The sequence below is a fragment of the Leishmania mexicana genome, chromosome 33 (genome assembly GCF_000234665.1).
Source record: "Leishmania mexicana MHOM/GT/2001/U1103 complete genome, chromosome 33".
NCBI classification, from domain to species: Eukaryota; Euglenozoa; class Kinetoplastea; order Trypanosomatida; family Trypanosomatidae; genus Leishmania; species Leishmania mexicana.
Genome location: NC_018337.1, coordinates 1,171,083 through 1,189,143, shown reverse-complemented (window position 1 = coordinate 1,189,143; position 18,061 = coordinate 1,171,083). Strand labels below are relative to the sequence as shown.

General features: G+C 57.2%; 4 protein-coding genes across 4 annotated transcripts; all 4 read right to left on the bottom strand.

Annotated features, from left to right (window-relative positions):
• Positions 1-83: 83 nt before the first annotated feature.
• LMXM_33_3090 (phosphatidylinositol-4-phosphate-5-kinase-likep ro tein) lies at positions 84-1,724 on the bottom strand (the record flags this gene model as incomplete). The annotated part of the gene is made up of 1 exon (XM_003878816.1): positions 84-1,724. The coding sequence occupies one exon, from the start codon at positions 1,722-1,724 to the stop codon at positions 84-86; it is 1,641 nt and encodes a 546-aa protein (XP_003878865.1).
• Positions 1,725-2,774: 1,050 nt separating this feature from the next.
• On the bottom strand, positions 2,775-5,006 carry LMXM_33_3080 (putative exosome subunit rrp6p homologue; the record flags this gene model as incomplete). Its single annotated transcript, XM_003878815.1, has 1 exon — positions 2,775-5,006. One exon carries the CDS (start codon positions 5,004-5,006, stop codon positions 2,775-2,777), a length of 2,232 nt encoding a protein of 743 aa, XP_003878864.1.
• Positions 5,007-11,336: 6,330 nt separating this feature from the next.
• LMXM_33_3070 (conserved hypothetical protein) lies at positions 11,337-13,238 on the bottom strand (the record flags this gene model as incomplete). The annotated part of the gene is made up of 1 exon (XM_003878814.1): positions 11,337-13,238. One exon carries the CDS (start codon positions 13,236-13,238, stop codon positions 11,337-11,339), a length of 1,902 nt encoding a protein of 633 aa, XP_003878863.1.
• A 2,817-nt stretch (positions 13,239-16,055) lies between these two features.
• On the bottom strand, positions 16,056-17,132 carry LMXM_33_3060 (mitochondrial carrier protein-like protein; the record flags this gene model as incomplete). Its single annotated transcript, XM_003878813.1, has 1 exon — positions 16,056-17,132. One exon carries the CDS (start codon positions 17,130-17,132, stop codon positions 16,056-16,058), a length of 1,077 nt encoding a protein of 358 aa, XP_003878862.1.
• Between the last annotated feature and the right edge of the window lie 929 nt (positions 17,133-18,061).

Here is an 18,061-nt window from a genome sequence, read left to right as displayed (position 1 = left end):
GGTTTTTTGGGGTATCTCCCGCACTCCTGTTGCACTCTCCCGGGGGTTCGCCGCATACCCCCGGGTGCAGCCATCAGGCTGGGCTAAACAATGATGGATGACATGAACGCGATGAACCGTCCTGCGTAGTCGTTCGGGTGGACGCAAGAGATGCGCTTTCGATCGTACAGGGACCCCCACACAACATTCTCGAGAGCCTTACGCGCGTTGTACTCCTGCAAAATGTCAATGATGCCGATGTAGTATATCTCCTGTCGAAGTCCAGGCACCTTGTTGCTCATCATGCCACCCTGATCAGCCGTGAAGCAGCGGCCGTCTAGCCTAGACCCGTTGCGCGACAATTCAGAGCCATCAGCGCCGGAATTATCTGGCCGCTCCCCTCCACCGGTGTACCCCAGACCCGGGTTCGTGCGCAGTGTGCCGTCCGTCACAGTGCGCGTCAGCATACCTAGCGACCCTCCGGAGGTCGCAGTGGACAAGGTATCACCGAGCGACGGCAAAACGTGTATGCCAATCAGGAATGAGTAGTCCATGATCATGGATCGCTTCAGAAACTCGCAATCCTTCTTGATCTGCTCAATCAACAGATTCCGCCGCTCCAGGCCAATATGCAACGGACTGTTGATATCGAGGTCCTTCTGCGTGAACGTTGTCCGGCGCTTCTCAGCGTCCGAGGCAAAGCGGCCGATGGTGCTGCCCTTCAGGTCAAACTTCTCATGGATCGTGTTGGTGGTGGCAAAGACGTTTTGCATAATGATGAAGTTTTGCGTCTTCGTGCCGATGCGAAGACAATGGTGGCCCACGAAGTGTGTGAGTAAGGTGAAAGGGTTGTCGCGCACATGATAATAATACCGGTGCAGGATCTTGCGCAGAAAGTTGCTCTCCTGTTCCGTCATTGTCTTGATCACCCAATCGCGACCGCAGAAAAAGAGTTGCGCAGCCGACTTGCCTGGTGTTGGGATGCTGTGCCAGCGGCTGTTGCGCAGTACGTCGCAGTACGCCTTCGGATCTACATTGAAGAACTCGCGGATGTGGCGGTAGCACATGGGCGAAAAATCTGTAAAGGTAAAGCTCACTGGTGGCATGTTCTCCTCGTCCTCATCGTCCTCATCATCCGACGAGAAGTCCACAAACGTCTGCGTCCTTGTCAGTGAGCGATAGGCACGGCGCGCGCGTGCGAACGATGAATCGAAGTTTGGACCGGAAGTCGTCAAGCCGCCGTGGTCACGGTCAAGGTCGCCCTCGGTGTTCAAAATGGCATTGTCTGTGGAGATAATCCGCGACATGTCGTTTCGTGGACGGTTTGTTTGCCGGTAGACCCCGCCTAATATGGACGAGCGGGCATCTTTCATCTGTGTGTTGCGCGCCTCCTTCACACCCGTGGCTTGGGCGCCGCAGCAGGCTACCCCCTTGGCGGGCCGAGACGCGCTGAAGTGCATGGTTGACTCGATCGAAAAGTCCTTCTGCGGGTTCAACGGCCGCTGCTTCTCGGGCAGTGAGATGCTCGTGATGCCGCGCTCTAGTGCTATTTTCAGGCAGTGAATAACATTCTTGGTGGCTGTGTTTTGGTCGTCATTCTCGTCGGCCTCGGAGGCGGGGTGCAGGGAGCCGTCCGCGCCGGCGGAGCGACCGTCATTCACTTTATCATGTCCCTCCTCCACCCAGTTCGAGTCACTCACGGGCTCCAGCTTCACGGACGCCAACAGCTCCCGATTAAGCGGCATACTCCGTCTTGCGCGCTACGTGTGCACTTGCTTTAATATGATCGGAGCAGGTGAACCTTCTCCCCCTCCCCTCCTTCCAAGGTGACCCCACCCACAGCGAAACAAAGCGGTGTGTCTGTGCGCCTTCCTTGGTTTCGACGTACTCAAGACCTTGTCTCCACACGGAAGCCGCCACCGACGACGCAGGCACAAAACACACAAAACTTACACAGAAACTCGTGTGTGAGGAGGCGACTGGACAAGTCCGCCGTTCTGCGACGGGGTAGACACCACCTGATCATTTGCCAACAGAGGCACGAGAAGCACAGGGAGGAAAACGGTCACCCCATGAGCACCGCGAGGTTCGTCGGTAAGAGAAGAGAGAGAGGGATGCACATGGAAGCGCCGTTGGCAACGTTGCAACCAGAGAAATGTAGAACAACTCTGCCACTACGCAGGGCTGTCAGACCATATGAGGCGTAAAAAGCTTTATGTTCCCCCGCCGCTGAGAGCTAGAATCGAGTAGGACGAAAGCCACGGTAGCGTGCCGCCGTGACAGCGCGCTCCGTCCCCAAGACACCGTTTCACAGCAGAACGAGTCAAAGATGGTGCCGTGCAGCCTCCTCGGTGTGTTCCACGTTTTCCTTTGCGCACATTAGCTCGCGCTTGCATTACACCGATACGCGCACGCACACCGCTGATCACCGCGTTCGGTTCCCCTTTCTTTGCTTGTGTGTTTGTGTGTTTTCGTTTAAAGGTGCTGTGTTCGCACTTGCTTCGCTTCGCTTTTCTTTCATTCATTTTACGTCGTCGTGGGTGATGGTTGAATGTGTTTCCTATCCCCCTTCTTTCTTCGTTTTTCCCCTTGGCGGTTTTACGTGACGGCGCCGCATGGAGGCGGCGCTTAGCACACATGCAGGCAGGCACGCGAAAGAGGAGAGCGGAAAACAAACACGTGGCGCAGAGCCCCGGCCGTCACGCAGCTGCGGTGGCTTTGTGTGCGCTTTTCGTGTCAGAGACGCTCGGTCGCAGATTTTATGGAAACAAGCGGCCAAGACCACGATGCGCAAACTACTTCTTCCGACGTGTCTTTCCTTTGCCACCCATTTTGGCGTGTGCCTTGGACCCGATGCCGTACTCCTGCTTGATGGAGAACGCCCGCTTGTCGAGAGGTATGATGGGGTCGGACGTCGCCTCGGCATCCGGTGCGGCGGTGGTGGCGTCCGCCGTCGATTCATCCTCTTCAGCTTTCTCAGACACTTCGCTGGCGCTGCAGCTGCGACTGTTGGCGACTGCGCCGCTCTCCTTGCGCTCCTCTGCAGTAGTCTTGGAGGCCTGGGCCGCTGCTACGGAGACTGCAGCCGCTGCGGCCGCTGCCTGGCGGGCAGCAAACACATCCGCACCTGGAAGGTCAACGTGCTGCGGAGGACGTGTGGCGAGGACACGCGACAGGGCTTGCATCGCGGTGAACCACGGCGACGGCGTCGTATGCGAGAGAAGGGCAGAGCGCTCCTCCTGCGACACTTCGACTGGTGCCAAGGTCTTCACCACACTGGCCAAGGAAGGAAGGGTTCCCGTCATGGGACGGTGCACGCCTGTGGGGCAGAGGGCACGATAGAAGTTCCACTCCTTGCTAGCCGCCGTCATCGCACCGGCTTCCCTGTCCTCGGCTGATTCTCCTTTAGGTAGGGTCGGGCGCAGGTTCGTTACCACCTCATCCTCGCCACGTGCCACAGCATCCTTGACCAAGTCCACGAGGAGGGCGACATTGTCGCGCACGACCGCCGTGGCTGGCGCGCAGCATCGCAGCAATTCCTTCGCCGTCGTTGGCAGCTTAGACGCAATGGACAGTACCGAGGAAAGGTGCAGCACGGCCATGGGTGAATCATCCACTTCACGTGCCGCCGAGTCCCGCCAGTTGAAGACGTCGCACGCAACCTTCTCCTGCACCTTGTTCAGCCCACTGAGACTGCGGCCGAGTGCAATCTTGTACGTCTCCTCAGGCACCACGTTCGGCTTCTCGTAGATCTGTAGAGAGAGCTGTTTGCTCTCGTTGTAGACGTGCACGAGCAGGCTGCCGATACTGGCACGGCCCTCGCTGTTCAAGAGCAGTGCCTTCAATCGGTCATGTACATAGAGGAGAAAGTGCGTGTCTTGGCGCGCGTAGTGCACCATCTCTGCCGACAGCGGGCGCACACGCCAGTCTGCCGTCTGGTACTTCTTATTCAACTTAACCTGGCAGAAGTGGTCGACGGCGAAGGCGAGGCTGTAAGGCATATGGAGCGTCTGCAGCGCCACACCGGTGTCGAAGAAGTTCACCACGTAGAGGGAGAAGTCTTTCTGCAGCCACCGAATATCCTCCCGGGCGCCGTGAAACACTTTCAGAATCGACGGGTTCAGGAACACCGGGGCCAGCGCCCCCATTGAAGAGCGCAGCTTCAGACAGTCCACGATGAAGTCCTCCTCGCGGGTACTGATTTGCATGAGACACGTGAAGCCTTGGTAACTGTAGAAGTCGTGGTGCTCTAAGTCCACGGCAATCTCGCTCGACAGCAACAACTTCGCGACCATCGCTTGCATCGCCGCAGTCGTGTCCACAAACGTGAGCGGGCATGCGTCCAGCGGCACCGGCGGCACCTCCGCCCGCGGGAGCATCTGAGACTCCGGGACGGAAAAGGTCTTGATAACAGACTCGAAAGGGTGCTGACCAGCCACCCCAACGTGATACTGCCCAGATGCGTCATAGTAGCGCGGCACAAACGGCGCCGCTGAATTGTCGACCGGGGTGCCGAAAAGAAGCTGTGGGCGCCGTATGTGGGCCAGACGCAGGACGCCTGCGCGCGCGCTAGCCGCTTCGGCAACAACGACACCCCCCTCCCGATTCTGTGAGACCTCAAGCTCAGAGCCGAACGTGACGGAGAGTTGCTCCTGTGCGTCCAGCCTACGCCCCTTCACCTCGTCCAGAAGAGAGTCGACGCTTTCTAGCAGCGAGTCGACTGCCTCCATAACCGTGGTGCGCTCTGTCTCGAGCAGGTGAAAGGCGCCGCTGCGCGGATCCGCTTCCGCGGAGAGACTGGTGCGCCGCCGCTTGGGAAGCATCCGCGTACATGCGTCCATGAGCGCAATAAGAGTTTCACTGTCATCACGAATATGCTTGCGGAATCCCGGAAAGGCAAGGTGATAATCGTAGTCGTCCAGCGGAAGTTGCGCAGAGAGTTTGCTGTACTCCTTGACAGACCCGAAGACGACGGACACGACATCCTTCGTCACAGGAAGCGCACCATCAGCGGGCTTGGACGGCATTCTCAAAATTCATTCCCAGTGGGAGGAGCGCGCGCGAGAAAAAAGGTGGCAAGATACCCACGTATCTTGATCACGTCACTTGAGAGAATCCACGTGTCTTCGCACTCCTCACTGCTTCGTGTGCGTGTGTGTGTGTGTGTGTGTGGAGGCTAACGTGCGCTCAAAGGGAGGGGGCAAAAGTGCGCGCACACGTCGTTGAAAAAAGCACCGAAATCGAACACAGATGCAACGGAAGCGTGAAAGGGGAATTGCCTGCTGACGACTTTGTCCGCTTGAGATGTGACTAAATGATTACCACAAGAGGCGCCGCCATACATCCACATCCAAGATCCATGTACAGCTACCAGCGAGCACGGCGTACACCACGCACAAAAAAAGAAACCGGTGAAACGCGTAGAAGAGATTTTTTCTGAATTGTGTGCGGTATGGGTGTATTTCAAGGGAAAAAGAGATACGTACACTGAGCACGTGAACGATCCTTCGCAGTGATGCATTCGTGCAGAGAGCCACATGCCTCGCACCCTGCGCGTACTGCGGCTCCTACGGCAAGAGTGCGGCGCTGCGGTTCGCGCCACAGGCAGCAAAGGGAATAGGTTATCTTTGTTTCGTTGACTTCATCCGTGAAAGGCCCGTCCTCCGCGAGCACGTGCGATGCGCACCACAGCCGTCATTCCTTGGTGCGCACAGCACGGAGCACGCACACGCACGCACACACAAGTCCGACATTGTCACCGCGCGGCGCCCTCAGCTGAAGTGAATTAAGCATTGGGATGGTGTGTGGTATGTCTGTCGGCACAGCGCCGCGGCGCTACGACAAAGGAGCATACCTGCATGGCATCACGCGGCGCACACGGCAAGACACACAAGAGAGCGAGAGACAGAGAGAGACACGCACGCCTAGCAGCCAGGCGCACGCGCCATCAGCAGCAGCCCCCACTGGCACACGCCTCAAGCCTAGCGGGGCGACGAAAGCTCGGCGCTCACCAGAGACGCGTCCCGTCAGAGAGAGACCCCACCACACAAGAGATACACCAGCAAGGCGGAGCAGTAACACTCACGCCCCCGCGCTACCCGCAGCAGAGCACGCACACACACCAGCACGCACGCGCGCGCCATCTCCGTCCACAAATATCACCGCTATACGATGGGCAACGACGTATGAGCAGCGGTTGGGGTGACGTCACACAGCAGTCGCCAGTGCCACACCTACACACGCACACACAGACAGACAGACAACACACGTGCGCCCTCAGATCGGAGCGAAAGATGAAGTTCAAACGGTGATCGTCAGCGACGCATCGGACGCTAGTAGTAGTAGAGAGGACTTTGTCATCATACACGGCGCACGCACACGCACCGCCACAAGGCACAAAACTGGTACACACAGAGAAAACCACATCGTCGACAGCCCCACGTGCTGACCGATCGCTCTCACGCCGCTTTGGTAGTGCACGTAGCCGAACGGGCACTATCAGCTCACACTGCGTAGCTGACGTTGGTACTGTACGTCCTGTTTCGCTCAGTGAACATGGTGCGAAAAGGCTTCAGGATGGAGAGTTCGTTTAGGTCGCCTGTGTGTGTGTTGGGGTAGCTGTGCGAACAAGAGAGAGGACTTGTGAAACACACATCGCCAGCTGGAGTGGAGCCGCAACGCACGAGTGCACGAGCAGCAGGAGCGGAAAAGGAAAAACTCCTCCAGCTACAGTGGCCGCTAGTGTCCTGCAAATAGAACGAGCGGCGTACAAACGTGCGAGTCTCGGTTGCACCAAACGGCACGGATTTGATGGAGTACATCCGTGGAGGAAGACAGAGAAGTGGTATCGGTGCCGCGAAACCCAAGGAGATGCATTATGTACGCATAGGGATAGGGAAAGCGGGAAGAAAAGGCGAGGCAGAGTTCGCAGCGGCACAAGCACACTGCGGGCTTCACCCTTTGTGTTCTTGTTTGCCCGGTGGCTTGTGGTTGGGTTCTGAGGACATCTCGTGACGTTCGACATGCCTCTCTTCTCACATGTTTTTGATGGGGTGCACACACACAGGAGCGAACCATCAGACAGCGCTGCCACTGTAGTCCACACATCCTCGCAGACAGAACGACGTGGGCAGTGTTGAGCGCCAGCGGTGTGTCATGAATGGCATTACACACAGACAGTCTCAACAGCTACGTCTTGCCAACGAAGGCTCCCTCTTGCTTGTAAGGAGTCATACACGTTTTCCCCTTCGCTTTTTCTTTGTTCCCCTAAACCTTTTAAGGGCTGTTTATTCAACCGCAAGAACGCGCAGGAGACCGGAACACAACCACCACACGGGAAAATAAAAGGAGGAGTAGAGAGGGGTGCATACAAGCATATACGCACAACTGTTCATCTCGTCCCTTCTCAACCACCACAACAATAAGCAAACACCTACCCCGGCACACACACACACAGAGGTTTATCGCCCAGTTCCGAACAAAACATAATACACACAAACCGTGAAGCAGCGATTCGAGCACCCCACGACACCCTCACCTACATACACAAGCAAATAAAAAAAAAAGTAGCACCGCAGACATCACCTGCAGCACAGTAAATATATGAACCGAACAACACCACAAGAGCACATCCACCATGGCAATTACAGTACAACGTGTTATCATGTTCACATTACACGCATCCACCAATATAAATATATATAACTATATATCTTCACCCCTATCCAAGCACGCACAACCACAGCTCACCCTGTCCCTGTCACGCTACGCCCACATCCTGGTCGTCTAGGGCGAGAGCCGGCTGCAGCTGCACCGGGCAGCGTCCAGGGTCCTGCTCCACGGCAGTGGCGGTCGTGTCCGTCCTGCGGGTAACACGGTAGGGGGGGATGAGGGCCGACGTCCATGCCGGATGAGCTCAAGCAGGAAGGCGCCTCAGGCCGCGGCATTCCACAATGTGATGCGGCGACTCTCGACATGGACGTCAGGAGGACTCGACGGCGCCGTTCGGGGACCGGGCGCCGCTCCACACGCCGCGAGCCCGCCACAATGAAGAGGTGAGGGCCTCGGACACACCTTTGTGAGACTCCGCACGGAAACGGAGGCTCCTCCACTGCTCCATGTGAGTCGTGGGCGCAGGCGAACGGTAAGGACGGGAGCCGGACTGCTGTGGTTCAGGTGTGTCGCCCAGATGGCGCGCCGGCACCTCTACGTACATCTTCACCAACACCTTCGCCTGCTCTCCCGCACAGAGGTAGCGGTCACCCTGTCTCATGGCTGGCGCGCACAGCGCACGTGCAGAGAAAGGAGGGGGAGCACAAATAGCCCGTATCCAGGCCCACTATCGAGAGCCCCTGGCGGTGAGAGCGTTGCGGGCCTGCATCCATCGCACACCCCTTGCTCCTCCGAGCTCTTTCATGGGCATACTCGCGAGACGGCAGCGCTCCGGCGACGCAGAGAGCACCGCCTCAAGGGCGGCCTTCGTCTGCGCCAGTCTCCGCGTCCACAACAGTCTAACGGCGGGCCTACCACATGGAACACCCGTCGCGGTGGTTGCTGCTAGTAGGCACGGAGTGTGATGCATCCTTGACGGATACTCTGCAGCTGTGCGTCTGTGTGGTGGGGCGGTGGTGGGCGCGACGGCATGGACGCTCCCGCCTTCCCTCCCCTTGCTGCGCTTCCGGGTTGCCGCGGTGACGGTGTCCCAGCCGCACATGACGCAGTCGAGCGCCAGGGTGACGTGCGGGGACGTCTCCGTGGCTCCGTCTGCGCCGTGCCGTGTGGGCGCGTCATCGTCATTGCCTGCGCACGTCATGTACATGGCACGGGGCCCAATCGTGCAGAATGGACTCCGTCAGGTCGGGCCGCCCTTTCGTGCCCCGCATCGGGTGATGCGAGTCCGCGTCCACTCCAACGACGTGAGGGCCGCGTGCCACGTCACTGGGTATCCGACCAAGAGCATCCCGTGTCTCCAGGTCAGTCCTGGGAACGCAGGGGAGGAGGGGGGAGGCCTACACCGCAATGCGGAATACCTGGGAGGCTAAATGTCTTGCGGGCCTGTGGGGGCTGGATGCGCCCCTTCCCCCCTCACACGCCTCCAGAACACAGGCCCGCATCGAGGATTCGTCGAGGAGCCGGGCCACACAGCACTGCTTGGCGTCGCTCAGCCCACTGCAGCCCCACCACATACAGCGCAGGCGCGGCCCAGGACTACACTCGACGTCACCGCGTCGGAGTAAAAGCACAAAACACAAGAGGTGGAAGCGTGTACGTTTCAAGTCCTTGACACGACTCGTAGCGAGCCGGTGCAAACCTGATCATCATGGCCGCGAGCCTCCTCGCCACAGCCCCCTGCCCGCCCCTTTCCGTCGGCGCGCAGCGTCCGCAGCCGTATCCGAGGGCAAGCTCTGCCAGCTCTTGGCATTCCCACAAAGAGGAGGGTACGGCATCCCGATCCAACTCTGAGGTGGGCCGCATGAGAACAGGCAGAGTCACGCACGGTCATATAAAGGAGTGGTTCACAACGTGAAAAGAACGGTGAGCGGGGAAAGTGAAAAGAGCGAAGAGAGGCATCAAGAAATCATCAGGAACAACCAAGATAGAACAGCTACAAACGACGCACGGAAACTCGTGAAGGGATCGCGAAAACGAGCGGCGCTTACACACAGACACACACGTACGAGACGCTTAAGGAAGAGAAAACTAAAAAAAAAGGAAAATAAACTGCGAAAGAATTAGACGACATATATATATATATATGTGTGTGTGTGTGTGCTGGTGTTGGTGTTGGTGTTGGTGGTCTTTTTGATCGCTACCCAGGTGTACAGCGATGGTGAAATGCCATTGGTGAGTGGGGGGTGGTGGGGGAGGGCACCAACCCTTTCACGCGGTTCTGCGTTGTCTTTCAAAGAACGAGCAGTACAGGTAGGAAGGGGAGATATACGAAAAAAAAGAGACTTCAGCTCCATCACGAGTCGCCCCCATTTCTGCCCTCACACATACCACCATCCAACCACACCCACACACGTTTGTATCTATACCCTTTCCACAGTACCTCTTCTCATTTTTTTCGTTTAGATTTTTTTCCGTTTTCTTTTTTTTTTTGGGGGGGGGGGGCGTACAGACTGAAGAAGAGAAAAGGGCGGAGCTGCCTCTATCTCGAATAGGTGCCCTATATGCGCGTAAGGAGGGTGAGACGAAAGCAACACGACGGAGGCGCATCCTTGCGTCGCCGAGGCGACGATTCGTTTCTTTTTTTTTGTGAGTGTGTGTGTGTTTGCTTCGCTTTCGCTCGAACTACGAGAACAGGCTGGCGTAGCGCATCCGAAGAGACACTCGCTCACAGACAACCACACACATCGCATCAAAAAATGAATGAATGAGTTCTCGCTAGCTTCGTTTCGCATGACGAAGTCGGTAAAATAATCTGGCCTGCTCACCACAACGACAAGCCCTGCCGCTATTCATCTCTGGACCCTATGACCCCTTGTATCGAAGGCCAAATGGTATGGTTGTCTGTGTGTCGGTATCTCTCTCTGTGTGTATCCGTCTGCTTTTCCTACCCGAATGTCTGTAAAATTCTCGTCCCAGCCCTGTGCTTCCCCTCTGCTTCTACTTGCCGCCGCATCTCCACTCATAAGACAAGGGGAGGAGTCAGACCCGCCACTCGCTGCGCGCAAAGGCACGGCTCTCCACACCGACACAGAGCCCCAGAAGTCGTTGACGAACGAGTTTTGAGAAGAGGGGAAACAAGAGGGTGCGCCGGGGGACGAAGGGCACACGAGCGACGACGACGACGACAAATAAAAGAAAAGGGGGTGGGGGTGGCCCTCCAACAAAAGCGAAAGAGAAGGACATCAGCAGAACAACAACACCGAGATGAATGCTCCCCCCCCTCTACGCGCAGACGAGGGGCAAAGATGCGTGTGCATGGGCGTGTTGTTCTTTGTTATTGAGGACAAGGTGGGCGGGTGGGTTTGGTTCTTCGTGTTGGCATCGTTGCATGCTGGGGGAGCACGGCCTCCCAGCAATGTCACATGAAGATACGAGCATGAAGGACAAAGCAGGAGGGAGTGTGGTGGGGTGTGGGCAGGTGAACAAGACATGGACACACACACACACCTGAAACAAAATACATGCCTCACTTCTCCGTGGCAAAACCACAAAAAAGAAAGATAACAGAAAGAAGAAAAGGGTATCAATACATCCATCACCGGAGTAAATTGAAGAACAGACGTGGGCAACTCCGGAGGATGGTGATGGAAAAGAGAGTCGGGGGAAAGTGAAAGGTTGGGGTGGGGAGGGGGAAGGGGTTGCAACCCTATGAACCAGTAGTGATCGGGCTCAAAGCGTACGGTGCACTATAATCTGCCTTCGAGAAGATGGGCAATATGGAAGAGACGTAGATGCAGGTAGCCATCAAAGAAAAAGGTGGCAAACAATATGAACGCGAGACACACCATGGGAATCAGACCTCGCTGAACATAGGCGATCAAAATGGACTGGCACGGGTAGCTGTCGTACTCCATGTGAGGGCAGCTGCAGAGCTTCTTTTCTGCGTAAATGCTGGTGCACGGAATGGTGATGCCGCTGCACCGCTGAGCACTGTAGAAGCCGCACAATCGAGGTGCAATGGCATCGCTCTCCACGAAACTGAGAAGTTGCTCATAACTCGCACGCCCTCCGACGATGATCATCGCCATCGTGAAGCAGGCCGTGGCACTCAGTGTGAAGAGGGCGCGCAACGACGCCACGAAAATGCCGTCACGAATCGGAAGTGACATACGAACCGCGTGAAGCGAAGTGCAGGTTGTAGCCAGTACAGAGATAATAACCGTACAAAATACGTACGGGTAAATCTTTGCGAAGTAAATGCCAACGATGTTGGGCTCGGCAGTCAAGATCGTCGTGAGCATGTAAATGAGCAGCACCAGCGTCACTATCATCTCCATCACAGCAATGCTCAGGGTTTGCTGCGGCAGATGGGTGAGAAAGAGAATGCCGGTCAGACGGAAGAGCCCGTGCGGTGCTCTGTAAGCGCGCAGCGCGTTGCGGCGGTTCTGCTCCTTCTTCTTCTTTACGCGCTTGACATCTCGGTCAATCTTGATGAGGTGTGCGAGCTCCTCGCGGGTGGTGCGCTCGAGCAGATCGTTCTCAAGGTCTGGACAGTTGCAGCGAGACGTGATGAAGGCGCGAAGCGGGACACAACGTGGGTTATTGCCTTGAGAGGTGTGAATAATATATCGCCGCACGAACATGCGCAGGCATTGCATGTCAAAATGCGCCTTCGTTGGGTCACGGAAAATTGAGTAGAAGCTGCTCGGCGGATCGACTCCAAACTCGACGCGATGGATGTGCGATCGAGAAAAGGTGACATACGGTATTGGGCCCATCGTGCCCTTCTGCTGCTGCATGCGGTTGCGCACCCGCGTCGCCTCCTCCGCGTGTGTCTCCCCGAGCGAGTTCAGCAACGCCGGCTTCTCCTGGTGATCCGTGACGCTGAAGCTAGAGGGGTCGAAGTCGAAGTTGTCGTTGTCCTGTGACTTCTGAATGCTCTCGGGAACGATAGGGTTTCGCGCGCAGCTGAGGTCGTCGTTGTTGAAGTTCGCCTCAATCTCCTCGCGTGCCGTGCCGCCGTGGCCGCGACTGGAACCGCCCTCCACACCACTGTTCGACCGAGTGACGGCGACGCCTTGCTGAGAAGACTTCAAGTTATCCACGGCTCCCAAAGCGTGGCGGCACTCTAATTTGTGAAGTTGGAAGTCCTCCTCGGTGTACCGATGCACGTGGATCAGCATGACGGTTTCCTTATTTATCGTACCAATCAGGCCCTCGTAGAAGAAGGAACAGGTCTCACCGTTGATGGTGGTGTCGCCCTTGAAGGTGACGCATCGTCCGATCAGCTTCAACTCCGGCGGAGAAATCACTGGCATGTGCTCGATCGGCTTCTCTAGGTGAATCACGGTTCTGTTCACCACCTCCTCAATGGATAGCTCCGGCAACTCTTCCGGTTGCTGCGGATCTGGGGCCGAGGGGGCCGCCACGACCACGCTGTGTGTCCGCTGCCCCATAGTCGAACCACTCGCGTCAGTGAGAGACACGGCAGTCGTACCGTGATCATCGAAAGATACGACTCTATTTACATGGGGGCCAGCTTCATCCGCCGGAGTAGAAACGTTCCCGTCTGTCTGCTGTGCGGCTGCCGACGCTCCCGCGTCCGCCGGGACCACTCCCCGCCAAATCGAGTCAGTTGCCGGGAGCATCTTTATCTTGCTGTGTTACCCCTGAAGAAGCTCGATCGTAGGTTGTTCTTCGTGTCCACAGCAGCGGGACTGCGGGTGAAATCGAGGCGCCGTTTCCGTTTTGCGGTTGTGGTGGCTCCTCCCCTCCCCCCTTTTCACACCGTACGGCTTAGCAGAGAGAGTGTCCGGTGGCGTACGGAACGAAAGACCAAAGTGAAAAGAAAAGATGAGGCGCCCCGCTAAGCCTCCACACCAACACACACAAAGGGAGCGGGAGAGACAGCGAGAGGGGAAGCTAAACACAAACGACAGCGCCACTGAGAAGAACAGAGCGATGGAGGAGGAGGAGGAGGAAAAAACAGAATAGTATACGAGGATGGAGTCACGAAAAACGGAAACGTGAGCTGATGACAGCACTGCTCAGAGAAACGCACAGAGAGTACGTTGCTGATGCTGTACACATTTGCTGGCTCAGTGCGACATACCGAGCGGTGCACGTGCGCGTCAGTGTGTGAGTGTGTGGAAAGGGGGTGAGTATAAAGGACGCCAGAGCCGCATCGAGAAAAAGAAAGCGAGAGGGAGAGAGCGCGCAATGGAGAGCCACAAGGCATACATCCACACATATCTGTGTGCACCGACCGACCGCGGAGAAACACAGTAGAAAAAAGAGCCTCATGCACACAAGGGTATCACTCATCAAAGCTCATATCTCGTCGGCCCATGTTCGATGGCCCACGGTGGTGGTGGGGCGCAGTGAAGATGCCCGCGAAGGGCACTGACACATATACCGACCACAGGCAACGCAGTAAAGGCTACAGGTGCGCACCGTTTTGCCCTCAATACAGCGCCCAAACCTGCACTGGCGCGGGATTAGCAGTGGAACATGCAGCATTCAGCTGACCCTTTCGTGTTGAGTGTTTTTTTTGTCTCTCCCTATAAAAAGAAGGTGGTGATGGTAATAGGGACGATGGGGAGAAGATGTGGCGGACCACTCGGTAGTTATTACCAGCACGCCTCCCACCCTCTCTGAGACATGCATATACACATATGCGTCCACTTTCGTCGGCACAGCCGCTTGAACCCACGTTCTTTCTTCTTTCTCTGTTATTAGTTTTGGCCTCTTCCCTCTACGGTTGCCGCTGCAGGTACTGAGGGTGTGGTCTTCATCCCTGCGTCGTGAGTAAGTCGCAGGAGTGAAAGATACGGTCGGCGTGTGGAATGGTTGTGTGGACGGGGAAGACGATGTAGGAGGCATCTCGGGCTTCCTGAAAGGCGTGACGCGTGCGACGACACGAAACACACACACAAAAAGAAAGGTGAACACACGCGCGTAAACACCACACCAGCGCCAGATCGCGTAAACCTGGACCAGCGACGGAAACCGAAAAAGGATTTCTTTTTTTTCTTGTGTGCACGCGCGCAACGCGATGCAGACAAGCAACGATAGAGGGGAGGAATAGCCACAGCGGAACGGAAGTACCGCCAACGATCACCGAAAACCACCAACATCATCCCTCCACTGGAAAAACAATCGTGCACAGGACTGCCCAACACGAGCGACGCCGCCGCCTACCCGAGGAGAGTGTTTCTCCGACGGGTACATTCCTTGCCATCAAAGAGGAATCGAGCTCAACTTCGCCCACGCTGTGTCACAGGGGCACATCGCGCGGTGCGAAGCAACCGCAGACACACGCCTTACAGCCATCCGCCGACTCGGCTATCTGCGTTTGCCCTCTGCCTCGAACCGTACCCGCCAACCCGCTGACTCAGCTTGCCACGCGGTTGTATCCCCCAAGGCAGCCAAGGATCCGCATCATTAAGCCGTGTAAGGGTCGGGCAGTGGGACACGTGCGAGTCATGCCGAGACCCTGCCCATCCTATAGATGGCACTCGTGTGTTCGCCCTCGCAAGTCGCTCCGAGGCGACGCCGATACGAGAGCGCACCGCCGACCTCAGCGGCGATGCATCGCTATCACCTGCCCGCGACGTAGGTACCCAGCCATCCCACCAGTGGAAGGCATTCGGCAGTGGACCCTGACAGTACGCCGAGGTGTGTCCTGATGACACGGTCTCACTGCAACCGATACCCTCTTCTCGACTCACCCCACCTCGCGCAGCGCCTACAACTATACGCACGCACAACCACAGCTCACCCTGTCCCTGTCACGCTACGCCCACATCCTGGTCGTCTAGGGCGAGAGCCGGCTGCAGCTGCACCGAGCAGCGTCCAGGGTCCTGCTCCACGGCAGTGGCGGTCGTGTCCGTCCTGTGGGTAACACGGTAGGGGGGGGGGGATGAGGGCCGACGCCCATGCCGGATGAGCTCAAGCAGGAAGGCGCCTCAGGCCGCGGCGTGCAACACCATAGCGTGAAACGAGGTGCGCTGTCAGCCTCCAGCGACCCGCCAAAACCCACGTAGCATACCGGGCACCACCCCACGGTCGGACGCCCTCGTCGCAACCACAGACGGGGGCGAACGCACTGGCGGGCCTGGGGATGCCGCAGTTCTAGCCGAGGCAGTGGGCAGCACAGCACCTGCACCCCCACGTTGTCGCTGCCAGTCAGCCGCCGTTGCAGGAATCCAGAGTGCACACGAGTGCCCGTGCAGGGCTGGGCAAGTATCGACTCCGGTCGCCTCGTAAGCTCAGCACCCGTGCTCCTCCGGTGTGGGACGACTGTCAAGAACCGTGGAACCCCTGTTAGAGACAAGAAAGGACGTTAGTGTCTTGCTGGTGACCGGGTACACAAAAATATGGCTTTCTCTGCCTCTCTCGCGTGCGCGCACGGCGAGCTCCCTATACAGCGCATATGGCTAGGTAGAGGGAGCGGGAGCAGCCTGTCAATCATCATCGACGAGCAGCCGCTGCGCCCATTCGAAGACGACAAATGTGCAGGCGCTCGCCGGCACTGCCTTGAGGTAATTCGCGGTCAGTCCGCTAAATAACGATGTGACACCTTTGTTGCGAATCATCTTTACCATACAGTCTACCATTCCACTGTACTTCTTCGCTCGGCCGTTGGTGCCCTGTGTCTGCAGTCGCGTCCGTATCACATTCAATGGGTACGAAACAGTCTGCGCCACCGTGGAGGAGAACATCCCAACCACGCCGACTTCGGCCGCATTCAAGCTCGCCTCGTGCCGTTTCATCTTCTTCACCTGCATTCGATATATCATGATGGACTGCTGCGCGCTGGAGTAGAGGCCCATTTCCAGGCCTCGGTAGACAACGATGCCGACCATGTTCGGCACGAAACCACGGTAGAACTCCATTACACCACCCTTGCGGTAGGCAACGCGCACAATCTCGGCCACACCACCCTTGTACTCGTTGCTCCGCGACACCACAACACGCGTCTTGACCACCTCGAGCGGGTATAGAATGCCTTGCGCGCCAAGACCGGCGAGCGCACCGATCGTGCAGTTCACAGCGAGTTGTGGCAGTGTAGAGATGCATCCCAGTCTGTGAAAAGGAGGGGTAAGGATAGACGCCTCCACCGAGATGGCGCGCTCCCGCTGCCGGACCTCGTTGCTTGTCAGCGTCTGAGTGACGGATGTCGCTGGGGATACAGGTAAAACAACTGCTGAATGGCCGGCGCGACAGGTGCTATGTGTGCCATCGATGATGCTCTGAAACCCCGTTTCCCCAGTGCGAGCTCTCGGCTCTTCTGTGTCCCTCTTCATGAGCTCACGCGTTTCCTGCCCGCGGCAGTTGATGGAGGCGCTGCGCTCATCCATTGCTTTCCACCGCGCTAGCAAGATCTTCTTGCGCGCCTTTTCCCGCTCGACGCCATCCTCATACAGCGACGACAGGTAGCGGCGAATCGAAAAGACAATGGCAAACTCGGGCCCTGCCTTGAAGCAGTTGATCGTGTTGCCGCGCCAAAACGCCTTCCAACCACCGTCCGCCTTGATCATGCGGGCTAATTGCAGGAGACTCGGGTGCTGTTGGCGGACAGTCTGGGCCGTGCTGGCGACGCTAGCGGACGCCGAGTCGCCGCTCGCGGCAGAGCTCGCGGCGGCGGTCGCCGAGAAGGGTTTTGGTGTCTGCACGAGATGTCCCTCTTGCGCAATGAGCTTGATGCGGTCGAGCGGGGCTGTCAGAGTACGACTTGCAGCACCTGCTACACCGCCGGCAATGAAGGTTGCGATGCTGCTGTACCAGTCACGGCGCAGGTGCAGTGACTTGGTGATCGATAGCTCGTCATCTTCAGCATCTGGCGGTGCTCTTTCCTTAGGAGACGTGCCCGCAGATGACGATGAGGTTTCGATCAACGACCCCGACAAGTGGCCAGATTGTGATGTGCCATCCGGCACCTCTGATGGCTCTGTCGCTGCGTTATCTACTGAGGGTGCTAAGGGACTCGTGGTCCGTCTCCTTGCCGCTCCGTTTCCGTTCATGAAACGTGCGTGCGTTCGATCAACGCGGAAACAATGGCGAAGAGGTGAGCTACTTGCGAGAGAGCCAAAGGTCAAGGGAGGGACAAAAGAAAGGCACGAGTCGTGCGAGTGATGCAAGAAGCAACGCACAAAAACCTTTCCACGAAGGAAGAGAGGTAACCTTCACGTAGGGTATCTGTGTAGCCGCCGTCTGAGAATTTTCCGAGATGCGCCGGCATGAACGCACCCACATAGACACGCACACACAAAACTACAATGTACCGATATCTCCACGTATATCGGCGCTCTACTCGTCCCTCGTGAGGGGCGGTAACGAAGGCGGCGTTGACCGTAGTGGCAGTCCTTTGCTGTTGTTCTTTTTCCTTGTGTGTCCATCCTATCTTTTTCACGCCTCGACTGTCGTTGTCGTAGTCGCGTTACGCTGCCTACGCAATGGAGTTATAGAA